General features: G+C 44.3%; 1 protein-coding gene across 4 annotated transcripts in view; it reads left to right on the top strand.

Annotated features, from left to right (window-relative positions):
• The first annotated feature begins 690 nt into the window (after nucleotides 1-690).
• SUSD1 (sushi domain containing 1) overlaps nucleotides 691-12,764 on the top strand; it is a 50,760-nt gene continuing 38,686 nt past the window's right edge. Inside the window, exons 1-6 of one of the 4 annotated variants that reach the window (XM_069000786.1) lie at nucleotides 691-973; nucleotides 2,827-2,958; nucleotides 4,433-4,588; nucleotides 5,241-5,393; nucleotides 6,731-6,907; nucleotides 8,869-9,048. In XM_069000786.1, the coding sequence (XP_068856887.1) occupies nucleotides 883-973; nucleotides 2,827-2,958; nucleotides 4,433-4,588; nucleotides 5,241-5,393; nucleotides 6,731-6,907; nucleotides 8,869-9,048 (889 nt within the window). In that variant the 5' untranslated portion in view covers nucleotides 691-882. Of the gene's footprint in view, nucleotides 974-1,357; nucleotides 1,398-2,826; nucleotides 2,959-4,432; nucleotides 4,589-5,240; nucleotides 5,394-6,730; nucleotides 6,908-8,868; nucleotides 9,049-12,764 lie in introns of those variants that run through there. The other 3 variants (XM_069000782.1, XM_069000783.1, XM_069000784.1) reach the window with 3 other exon arrangements.

Raw genomic sequence — 12,764 nt, 5'->3', positions numbered from 1 at the left:
CTACTCTTCTTTCTACAGCAGAAAACTCTTCAGGCAGCGCTACTGGTGCTGCCCAAACCCGAGGTTTGGGGATTCACCTGAGCGGCGGCTAAGGCCTGCAGTGAGAAAGCCTTAATTTATTTCAAGCACCAAGGGCTGGCCATGTACGGCTGCACCAGTTTCGTACATCGTACGACTGATGCACCAACTTGGCGCCGGGGCGCAGGCGGCGCCGTGCGGGGACGCAGCTGCGATGCCGTCCCCTCGGGGACACACCGAGCGCTCCCGGGGCCGGTGCCGCGCCCGAGGTGCTCCTCCGTGCTGCTCGGTGCCGCTCCGTGCTGCTCGGTGCCGCTCCGTGCTGCTCGGTGCTGTTCGGTGCCGTTTTCCGGCGGGAGGCGGCACAGCTCCCGTGTACAAACAGGTGTGTCTTTCAATCGCTCTTCCGTGGAATCATAAATAACCCTACCCTCCGTTTCTCCCCCCGCCCTCGGGCTATGGACAGCAGCAGCCCTTATCAGCCTTGCCACCTGCCTGGCCGGGCAGAGGCGGTGTCCCGGGGAAGGAAAGGGGTTGTGCCAGGGAAGAGAGGAAAAAGAAAAAAAACGGAAAATAAGAAAAAAAAAACCCAGAAGTACAGAGAGGGTTTTGCGGACAGTGGGGCCGGGAAGGAAAGGGGCCTCGCTGAGGGTGAAAGCCGGGGGGGCCGAGGGCGCGGCGGAGGCGATAAGGGCGTCCCGCCCGCCGGGAGACAGCGCCAGCCGCCCTCAGTCCGGGGCCGCGGGCTCTGCCCTACCCTCGGGCTCTGCCCTGTCCGCGGCTCCCCTCCCTCCTTCCGCCCCCAGGGACGATGCAGAGGCCCCGGGGCTGTGCGGCACCGAGGGGCGCGGCGGCGGCGGGAACATGAGCTCGGCGGGCGGCCGGGCCCCCGGGCCGCTCCTGCTGCTGCTGCTGCTGCTGCTGCTGGCGCTGCCGCGGTGCGCGGGGCGGCGGGGTAAGTGCGACCGGGCCGGGGGACTGCGAGCTGGGCGTCAAGAGCCCGCCGGTGGTGGCCGGACAGCCCTTGGTGGTGGTGGCAGAGGCAGCCCGTGGTAATGACGGTGGAGGCAGCCCACGCTGGTGGCAGAGCACTCCTTGGTGGTGGTGTTGGCGGCAGCCCGTGCAGGTGGTGCCGAAGCATCCCATGGTGATGGTGGCGAAGCATCCCATGGTGATGGTGGCGGAGCAGCCCGTAGTGGTGGTGATGGAGGTCTCCGTGGCGTTGGTGGCGGAGGTGTCTCCTCGACACCTGCTGACGGCAGTGGTGGCACCGTGTCCTGCCGGGCTGAGAAGGCCTTGCCATGGCAGGAGCCTCAACTGAGGAAGTGCATGTGTAGGACCAAAACAGTGAGGTGACTGTAATGCTGGCATGATAAATTGTATGTTGTGAATGACTAATAAATCATAAAGTTTCAGCTGTAGTAGTAAGGGGAGGAAGGGGATGGAAACACTTTTTTTAGTCTCCTGAAGCATCAGTCTGAGGAGGATACTCCCCTGTCTTATCAGAGGATTGAGGTATCACGAGAAAGTTCTCTCTATGGCTGTTTGTAAATTTAATTTTCTGATCTATGTTGGCTGCCATTGCATGCTGACAGTTTTTGTTTCCTGTTCTTATCCGAAACACACACACAAATATATAAAAACATGGATAATTAGGAGTAGGAATCTATGATGCTTCCCATAGGCTAGGGCAGTCATAAATGCGCTGTGAGTAAAATTGAAACCCGGTGCATGTGGAAGGGCAGGTTTATCACAGTGATAAATTTGTTGCCTAAAAACAGCTAGAGTGTTCAGCTGCCTTCTTCATCCAGTTACGGTTATGTATTCAGGCATTGTAGAGTAGTCAAAATTTTGTCAGAGATGTTAAACATACAGTGATGTTAGTACTCTTATCCATTTAAGCTATCTTAGAAAAGTAAAAAAATCCATACTTCTGTGTCAAGCACCATGAGACATCAGCTTGTGCAGTATTAATTCTTTCTTTTAAAATGTAAAAACATGTAGGCATATGCATGCTTTGTCTACGTAAACCCCATCCATTTTGACGTTTGTCATTTGGAAAGTGAGGGTATGTGTGATAACAAGGAGAGCTTACCAAAAGAATTGAGGAAAGTGAACAAAATGCCCTGAGAGTATGAGTACAAAGAAGAGAATAAATTTATGTTTTATCATAATTTCATGTATATTTGCAGCCTTGTCAGATTATAGTAAATTAGGTTATATGTTGTATACTTCTAAACCACTTTTAATAAAAATTAATTTCTAAAATTACTTTACTATACGTAATTTTACTCCTGGCAGTATTCGCAACATTCTTATGAATAACATTACCATATACATGTGGATGATGCATGATACAAAGAGATTGATAAGTATCCCAAATGTCTATGTGTAAATAATAGGAAAAAAGCCAACAAAACAGAAGAAACAAAAATAAAGACAAAAGAGAAACAAATGGATATGGAAAAAAGATTAATAATATTGCATAGAGTTACTTATTATATGCCTTCTAAACCTTTCTGACTGCTGAAAAGCTCTTTTCCTTGTTGTCAAAGAGAAGGATTGACAAAAATGCTCAGTGTAGTTACTTGTTTAATGTCTCTGTTCAGTTTTCATCTTTAGTCTTTTAATACAATAGCTGTGGTTTTCCCATAAGTTTGAAAATGAGGTGGGAGGAGGTAGTAGTCTATGTTTTAATAGTAGTCTATGTTTTAATCTGGATTTTATCTCCACTTTAAATTCTCTGCCAGTTGCCCTACCATGCCACCTGTAAGGTACTTAAAAAAATGTGTCTTTTTGTCCTTAAAGCTACTGTGAACAGATCAGTTCCCGATGTCTGTGCAACTTGCCACATTCATGCAACATGTCAGCAAAGTGGAGGAAAAAGTGTTTGTATCTGCAATTATGGATTTGTAGGCAATGGAAGAACCCATTGTCAAGGTAGGCTGCCTGTTTATGAAATGGAAAGAAACTCTGTAAATTCCTAAAGTGCTCTTTCTCAAGTAATGTTAATGAATTCTTCAAAGCATGCTAAAATCTTTGTTTTTTCCTGGCAGAATTTCCCAAACATAGAATATGTGTGGATTGTTTTTTCTTACCAAAAGACTTCTACATGTTCAGAAATGTTGTTTAACATTGTTTTGTTACTGTGCCTGATAGTGTCCTTCTAAGACCGTCTCATACATGATGAATCAATGTGAATCAAAGAACAATGTCAAATGCTGTGTCTCAGTGTATGTAATAGCTTACCAGTGCTTAAAGGGGGTGGTCCTTCACCGGTGATCTCTTCCTCTCCATCTCTTACCCTTCTTTCACAAAGCACTGGCAGCTGGTGGCCCCTGCACAGAGTTCAGCTCTCTCATTGTAGGAAAAACATAGAATCACAGAATGCTTTAAGTTGAAAGGGACCTTAAAAATCACACAATTCCAACCCCCTTGCCATGGTCAGGGACAGCTTCCACTAGAGCAAGTTGCAGAGCTCCATCCAAGCTAACCTTGGACACTTTTCAGGCATGGGGCATTGGGACATCCACTGCTTCTCTGGGCAACCCGTTCCAGTGCCTCACTACCCCTACAATGAAGAATTTCTTCATAATATCAAATCTAAACCCACCCTCTTTCAGTTTGAAGCAATTCCCCCTTGTCCTATCACTACACGGCATTGTCCAAAGTCCCTCTCCAGCTTTCTTGTAAATCCTCTTTAGGTACTGGAAGGCCACAATAATGGCTCCTCAGAGCCTTCTCTTTTCTAGACTCAGAAATCCCCAACCATTTCAGCCTTTCCTTGTGGGAGAGGTGCTCCAGCCCCCACTCATCTTCATAGCCTCCACTGGATTTGCCTCAGCAGGTCAATGTCCTTCCTGTTCTGGGACCCCAGAGCTGGATGCAGTGTTCCATGTGGGGTCTCACCAGAGCAGAGCAGAGGGGCAGAATCCCCTCCCTCCCCTGCTGCCCACGCTGCTTTGGATGCAGCCCAGGACACGTTTGGCTTTCTGGGCTGTGGGTCCTCATGGCTGGGTCATGTCCAGCCTCTCATCCACCAGCACCCCCAAGTCCTTCTCACACGGCTGCTCTTGATCTATTCTCCACCCAGACTGTGCTTAGGATTGTCCCCACCCAGGTGTTCCATGAAATGCATGCCATAAGGAAGAGTGGAAGGAGAGAGCAGGGCCCTCTGGTTTCAGCAGCCCTTGGACTCTTAGATCAATTTAAGCTGTGTCACAAAACTGTATTCTTATTTTTATCCAGGGACAACAATTTCTGTTGGTCTCCAGCTTTCTAGCAGTGTTTACATCCCAAATAATTTATAAAGGAAATCAGTAAGGAGAAGTCTGGTTACTTGAGCATGAGTGAGGAGAGGAGGATACCCCACTTTTCTTAATCTCTCTCTGATGTTTTTTAAATGTACTGACAGATAAAGATGAATGCCAGATTGGAGCCAGCAAAATCTGTGGAAATCATACACTGTGTCATAATACACATGGAAGTTTTTACTGTGTTTGCCTTGATGGATACCGAGCCTCCAACAACAACAAGACATTTATTCCCAATGATGGCACAAACTGTACAGGTAGACACCACAAAGAATCCTGAGCATGATGAATTCAGAACCTAATTTTCTACTGCACAGATATTTTTTTTTTTCCCATCACTGTAGAATTTGTTTTCTAACACTACATTAGAGAACTTTCTGTTGTCAATGCACTCGTTCGACATCCAGGTTCGTAACAGCTACGAATTAGTTCCATTTTGAATTCTGCTATGTCACAAATCATTGTTTCACAGTCTCATTCAAACAACGATCTTTTCAGAAGAAGCAGCAGCAGCTAGATTAAAGAAATAGGATGATTCTTATAATTCCCCAGAATGTAATATTTGTGTTTAGTGTACCCAGTTCCTTGCTAAAGTGATGATCTGTTGTAACTGTTCAAGATATGTGCAAATACAGGATTTTTCTGGAATTGTTTGAACAGCAGATAATATTGGAAGCTATCTGTCAAGTAAACCAGCAATTATTCTAAAGATAGCTAGCTACAAAATTGCAACAGTCCTCTTTCCAGATGCTTGAAGATGAAACAATGATAAGCTCCTCTGTTATCCCAGAAGAGCCATGAGATGCTGTGTAGAACTCTTCATGGAAGAGTTAAGCTTGGGCCCTATATTAATTACCTAAAACAAAAACCCCTATTATTAAGTGATTCTATTTTCCCCTGAATTTTTAGATATAGATGAATGTGAGGAGTCTGGGCTGTGTGGTCACAATGCAAGATGTGTGAATACTGAAGGAAGCTACATGTGTTATTGCAATGATGGTTATAAATTAGAAAATGGAGAGCGTTCTTTTCATCAAGATGGAAACATGGTTTCATGCAAAGGTGAGAGTCTTTGGATGCTGTTTTTGCTAGCAGACAAAAACATGTGTTGCACCATAGTGTAGTGCCTGTTCTGGCCTGCACTTCTCCAGGGCAGAAACCCTGTGTCTGGACTTCGCTTGCTGTATGATTTTTTTTTTTTCTCCTCTTGTATTTGGTTTGTCCCAGTGATGTCAGGATCCTAGAGTTAACACCAGATATTCCTTCAGGTTCTCAGCTGTGCTTCAGATGTACAGGGTCGGAGAGGCTTATAATGCTATGAAAGTAACATAGTTACTTTCTGAGTGAAAAGGAAGTGTGTTGTAATCCAGTTGTTTATATAATCACACCACATAAAGGGGAAGAGAAGAGCAACTAAATAGCTGATAAGAGAGGTTAATTGAATGAAACAAGCCTAGGGGAGAGGAATAATAAAATAACAATTCAGCAATTTATTACATACTGTGCCTCCTGCATAAATAAATAGTTCAGTTTATGTTGCCATAACAGAAAAACCTCAACCAAACCCATGTTTTCAATTTGAAAATCTGTCTTTAGTGTCAGTTTTCACAAATGCAAACTGCTAGCAGTGCAGGCTGTAGATATCAGAGTATGTAATGAACTCAGGTGTCCCAGGTGGAAGGAGCTGTCTAGATTATATTCAGCTTTTATTTCCAATTTATTGCCAGAACCATCAGTAAAGCTCACAGCCTGTAATTGCTCAGTTTTTCTGACTGGAGTGCTCCACTTTGTTTGCCAGAATTGCTGATAACCCTGCTTCTTATCTCACTGACTTGCCTCTCTATATTCTGTGGTGAAGTAGAGTGTCTGTACCAATTGTATTTCTTGCAGAGTTGCACAAGGGAGCCCTGTCCAAGCAGATGTGCTTGGAGGAGTGGAGCTTTTGTATGCAGGCTGTTTCAATGAGATGAAGGATTTGAGGGGCAGAATATTTCTTTTCAATTTATCTGCTGAAAAGTGCTTCACTTTGCTCATCCACAGGGAAATAAAGCTGTGCATTGGGACCTGAAACTTTCCTCTGATGCTGAAGTATCATTCAGCCATTGCTGTAACAAGACTGGCCCACGCAAAGCAGCATCACATTGCAGTGTCTCATCTTGGTGTTGTGAATGGCTCCAGCTGTATGTTAGTAAAGGTGTAGCTCAATAACTGCTTCCCTGTATTCCTCCAACTGTGGCCAGGACAATTCTTCAACTTTAATATTCTGCCTCTTTGGCAATCCCTCAGATTCATCAGATCAGGTGTATTTTGTGATGTGACCATCTAGTTCAGCTAATTTTAAAGTGGTCGAATGTTGTGATTTATGTACTATGAAATCTTTTAACCCAGTCTCTTTGCAGAAATCGGATGTGGTTCCCCTCCTGAAATGAAGCACGGCTACATTGTGGGGAACTACAGCTTGCTACCAGGAAGTGCAGTTCATTATGAGTGTCAAGAAGGGTTTTACAGCAACGAAGGAAAGTTCTCATACTGCACTGCAAATGAAACTTGGGAACCTGCCACTTTAAGCTGTAAAGGTGAAAAGAGTCTTAAATCTTTCTTAAATTCTTCATTATGGGGGTTTATGCATGGGAAGTGTGTATGTGAAGATAGTAGACTGTTTTCACAGTCTGAAGGAAATTTTTTTCAAGATCTGGTTATTTGCAAAAAAAAAAGGAGAAAATAAAAGGACATGTTATTGTTTACCTTTTTCTTTAGTGTAGTGACATTTTTGATGCTGGTCCCTGAATATGAACTGAGGCCTACAAAACTAGATTTCTTTAGCATTTCATAGGAAAGGCCACTGAGTTGGAAGGCATCACTGACCTCTCATGAAAACATCAATTTTCCTCACACTTTGTGAAGTTTTTTCTGAAGGTTTACTGTGGATGCAAAAGAGAGGCATCATAGCACTCCTCATCTTTGGGCAGTCATCATGATTTTAGTAGCATTTGTGCATGAACAAACACTTTCACATCTCTGAAGAGTTAAGTTTCCTGTGACTGTTGTTAAAACATCCACTTGCTTTGGTGTTCTAATCATCCATTGTGTGGCAATATTACTGTTTACGAGTTCAGGATTCTTTTTGTCTTCCTATGAGTAGTTAGAAAATTCTGTATATTAGTTAAATGGTACTTGAAGCGCTAGATAACAGAACATACACTGTATATAGCAACTCTACAGGGGAGAATTGTCATCCTGGAAATTGTCACTTAGTGAGAAGAGTTCTTTCTCTGTTTCTCAGAAATGACAAAAGTCATTGGTTTCTAATTATTTCCCTTTCTCTCCATCTCTCTTTTTTTTTCTCTGAGAATGGACAGAAATGGAACATTTATCGGAAGTGAATAAATTAAAATAAGGGTGCCAAAACAATGTGTCTGGGAAAGGTAAAATATTAACTATCACTAGAAATTCATAAGAAAGAAAAGATAATACCATTATAAAACAATGAAAGTAACAATTTTCTCCCCAAAAATAAATAAAGGACAATGAATTTGAAAACAAAAAGGGAGTGCCCAGAGTCTCAAGAAGCCCCTAGAGAAAGCTTGTGGAATGCAGTTCTTGTGAGTTGTTTATATATATATATATATATATATATATATATATTTGTTAATATTTTTCGGAAGTTGCTTTTTCATGTGATTTTTAAAATTTCTACAATCAAACAGTAGGTCAGCTTAGAGTTTCTTTGCACATCTCTTGTTGTTAATTGAAAGAAAATACATGATACACCAAGAAACAGCCAAAAATATGAAATGTCAAACTTATTTTCCCTTTGTATTGCAAGCTCTTTTCCTGGTTTTCAATTAGGACTTCCCTTTTTTGTAAAACCAGCAAGTCTGATTTTTTTTTAAAAATACTAGTAACTGTACCTTTAACAAATCTTCTTTTTGTGTGTGTGTGTGCTACTTGACTTCTTTGATTAAGCATTTGTCAATGACAACTCAGCATGTTTGTGAGTAGAGCAACCATTACAGTGTATTTTGAATATCTTGCCTTAACAGGAAACTTTTGTGTTGTATGTTGTAATGTTTTCTGTGGTTTTGCATTTATATAGTTTTTGTACAGTTTTTAAAGTTCTGCTTTCTAAAGGCAGTTTCTGCTCATCTGCCCTCCTCAGGGCGCTGCTCATTACAAATGGTATAGAAAAAGCTTATCTGATGTAATCAGGTTTGTAAAAGCAGGGGAATCTTTAAAGATTCCAAACAAAACTAGGATTTTTTTGTGTACCAGCAACTAGACTGAGGAGGGAGTCACAGATTTATCACGCCATGAGAAAGGCAGAAAGGTGTCCTTTCATTTGGAAGCAGATCTTTGGAGTTGCTACAGCACTGTCAGTCATAGTGGGAATATTGCAGAGGATCTGAGGAAGTGTTGTATTACTACAGGAGGAGAGTGTTAGCTGGTAAAGATGAAAGAAATGCTTATGGGAGTGCAGCTGTCATTGCTCCTGCTGGTTGACGAACAAGTCTACCTTCCTCTTCCTTCATGTCCTCAGGTGTGGACTGTGGGGTTCCACCTTCTGTTTTGAACGCACACCCAACATCTGTAAGTGGGACCACGTACAGAAGTGAAGTTACTTACGACTGTGTCCATGGTTACCTGATGGCAGGCGGCAGTCGCACTGCAGTCTGCAATGCCAAAGGACAGTGGGACGGCCCTGATTTGGTGTGCAAAGGTAAATAAAGTCTGCCTTCAGATTTATTTAGCATAGGTACCATTTAAGTCACTGTTATAAATATCAGTCGTTCTCTTTGGGCATTCAGTTTACACAATCTTTTGGCGTAGAAAGTTCAGTCACAAAACAAAAACCGTATGTTGAACAGGGTTTTTTTCATCTGTGTTGCCAATGAAGTTGCAATAAATTGTTAAAAGTTAACATTCCAAGAACATAATCCCAATGCATGTCAGGCATTGGGATTACCATGAGATGAAAATACAGCCTAAACTGCTGACATTTTTCTAGTTCAATATCTATTCTACTTTTCTGATAGCAGCTGAAGACACTATCAGAAACCAAAGTGCCATTTGTCATTAACATCCCTTCAAAATTCCCATATTTGGACAGTTTCCAGTTGCAAACTATGATTACTCAAGCATTCTACTGTTATTTCAGATGAGTCAAGTCTCTTATAGTGCTATGATTTGGAAGAATGTAGCCTAAAGAGTTCCTCAATAAGATGAAACACTGTTCTGGTTTGGCCAAATTTAGAAATATATACTCTGAGAAAAGGCACAACCACCCCTCCCCCACCAGGTTCGGGAAAAAATAAATTTTCCTTGAAGGAAAATGAAGAAGATAAAACTATTTATTTAACAAACACACGGGAAAGGAAAATAATGTTAAATGGTAAAATCTTTCACTGTAGAGGAAAAAACCTGGGAAAGCATTAAGAGTCCTCCCTTTGGTCTCCTCGGAGCTGGGGCTTGGCCCGGGGCCAGGCCGTCTGTGCCCAGTGGAAAGTCCTCCCGATGTGCTCTGATGTTACAGCAATCAAGCAGTCCAGTAGCAAAGGGAGAAAATCCGAAATTCCAGAGAAGGAAAAGTTCAACTCTCAGTCTCTCTCTGGAGAGCAGGAAACTGGAAAAAAACTGGCCAAAAGCTGACTGGAAAGCCGCAAGCTGGGTGCTTCCTCGCTCCCCTGCCGCAGGTGGGGAAAAAAAAACCTGCTATCTTTATGTGACCTTGAACAAGGTGCAAACTGCTTTGAGAAAGTTTTGTTCAGTTTTTTTTTTCCTTCCCCCTCTCAGGCTCAGTTTAGAGGCATAGAAAGGCACAAAAATTAATTTCTGGGCATAGGCAGCGATATGGGATACACATCATAAGGTCACCCCAAGACATTCCACCCCTTATCCCATATTGTTGGCTCAATGCCCAAACTAAGATATTCTAATTCTACACACACATTAATACATATATATATATATATATATATACACAGCTATATACGAACAGTGACAGTGACAATCAGCAAGCAGGGGTATACAAGCATTTCACACTACAGGTGATTTTCACACAACAATCAGATCTCCCTGTGGTACACAACGTGTTGTTCCATCTTTTTGCATTACCCACCATGTGCAACCAGGTCCCTGAGCAAAGACAACCCCACGGATGGGTTTATCTGTACTTGAGGCAGAATTTATCCACACAGTCTTTCCTAACAGACCTCTGACATGCACTACTGGGACCTTATCTCCATCTGTTGTATGCAGGGATTCAGATTGGGCTGGACCAGCTCTATTGGTGGAACCTCGGGTGTTAACTAACGAGGTGGTCTTTGCTAGATGCTGTTCCCAATTTTTGAAAGTTCCCCCACCTAGTGCCTTCAAAGTGGTTTTCAACAATCCATTGCACCGTTCCACTTTGCCTGCAGCTGGTGCATGGTAAGGGATATGGTACACTCACTCAATGCCATGTTCTCTAGCCCAGGTATTAATAAGGCTATTCTTAAAATGAGTCCCATTGTCAGATTCAATTCTCTCAGGGGTGCCATGCCTCCAAAGGACTTGCTTTTCGAGGCCCAGGATGGTGTTCCGGGCAGTAGCGTGAGGCACAGGGTAGGTCTCCAGCCATCCTGTGGTGGCTGCTACCATTGTGAGCACATAGCGCTTGCCTTGGCGGGTTTGAGGCAGTGTGATGTAATCAACCTGCCAGGCCTCCCCATACTTATATTTGGACCACCGCCCACCATACCACAGGGGCTTCACCCGCTTGGCCTGCTTGATCGCAGCGCATGCTGTCCATGGTTAGATCCACCCCTCGGTCTCGTGCCCATTTATAGGTGGCACCTCTGCCCTGATGGCCTGAGGCACCATGGGCCCATCGAGCTAGGAACAACTCTCCCTTGTGTTTCCAGCCCAAGTCTACCTGTGACACTTCTATCTTTGCAGCCTGATCTACCTGCTTGTTGTTTTGGTGTTCTTCAGTAGCCCTAGTCTTGGGGACATGGGCATCTACATGGCGGACTTTCACAACCAGCTTTCTTACTCAGGCAGCGATGTTTTTCCACTCTTCAGCAGCCCAGATTGGTTTTCCCCTATGCTGCCAATTAGCTTTTTCCCACTTCTCTAACCATCCCCACAGAGCATTGGCTACCATCCATGAATCAGTGTAGAGGTAGAGCTTTGGCCACTTCTCTCAGCAATGTCCAGGGCTAGTTGAACAGCTTTGAGTTCAGCGAGTTGGCTTGATCCACCTTCTCCTTCAGCTTCTGCAACCCGTCGTGTGGGACTCCATACGGCTGCTTTCCACTTTCGTTTCATCCCTACGATGCGACAAGAACCGTCGGTGAAAAGAGCGTAGCGTGTGTCTTCTGATGGCAGTTGGTTGTACGGTGGAGCTTCTTCAGCACGTGTCACTTGTTCTTCTTCATCAGTGAGACCAAAGTTTTCACCTTCAGGCCAGTTTGTAATTATTTCCAAAATCCCAGGGCGATTCAGTTTTCCAATACGGGCGCGCTGTGTGATGAGAGCAATCCATTTGCTCCATGTGGCATTGGTGGCGTGGTGGGTAGAGGGAACCTCTGCTCTGAACATCCACCCCAGCACTGGTAGTCGGGGTGACAGGAGGAGTTGTGCTTCAGTTCCAATTACCTCTGAGGCGGCTTGGATTCCTTCATAGTCTGCTAAGATTTCCGTCTCTGTGGGAGTGTAGTTGTCTTCAGACCCTCTGTAGCTTCGGCTCCAAAATCCCAGTGGTCAACCTCGAGTCTCACCAGACACCTTCTGCCAGAGGCTCCAGGACAGGCCATGGCTCCCGGCTGCAGAGTAGAGCACATTCTTCACTTCAGGTCCTGTCCTGACTGGGCCAAGGGCTACCACATGAGCGATTTCCTGCTTGATCTGGGCAAAAGCTTGTTGCTGTTCGGGGCCCCAATGGAAATCGTTCTTCTTGCGGGTAACCAGGTAAAGAGTACTCACAATCTGGCTGTACTCAGGAATGTGCATCCTCCAAAAGCCTATGGCACCTAGGAAAGCTTGTGTTTCCTTCTTGTTGGTTGGTGGAGACATTGCAGTGATCTTATTGATGACCTCAGTGGGAATCTGATGCCGTCCATGTTGCCATTTCACTCCCAGGAACTGGATCTCTCGGGCAGGTCCCTTGACTTTGCTCTTCTTGATGGCGAAACCAGCTTCCAGGAGAATCTGGATAACTTTCTCTCCTTTCTCAAACACTTCTGTTGCGGTGTTCCCCCACACAATGATGTCATCAATGTACTGCAAATGTTCTGGGGCCTCACCCTTTTCCAGTGCAGCCTGGATCAGTCCATGGCAGATGGTGGGACTGTGCTTCCCCCCCTGGGGCAGTCGGTTCCAGGTGTACTGCACACCCCTCCAGGTGAAAGCAAACTGGGGCCTGCACTCTGCTGCCAGAGGAATGGAGAAAAATGC

Source organism: Aphelocoma coerulescens (assembly GCF_041296385.1).
Source record: "Aphelocoma coerulescens isolate FSJ_1873_10779 chromosome Z unlocalized genomic scaffold, UR_Acoe_1.0 ChrZ, whole genome shotgun sequence".
Taxonomy (NCBI): domain Eukaryota; kingdom Metazoa; phylum Chordata; class Aves; order Passeriformes; family Corvidae; genus Aphelocoma; species Aphelocoma coerulescens.
Note: the sequence above shows the minus strand (reverse complement) of the source record. Positions and strands in the feature narration are given on the sequence as shown.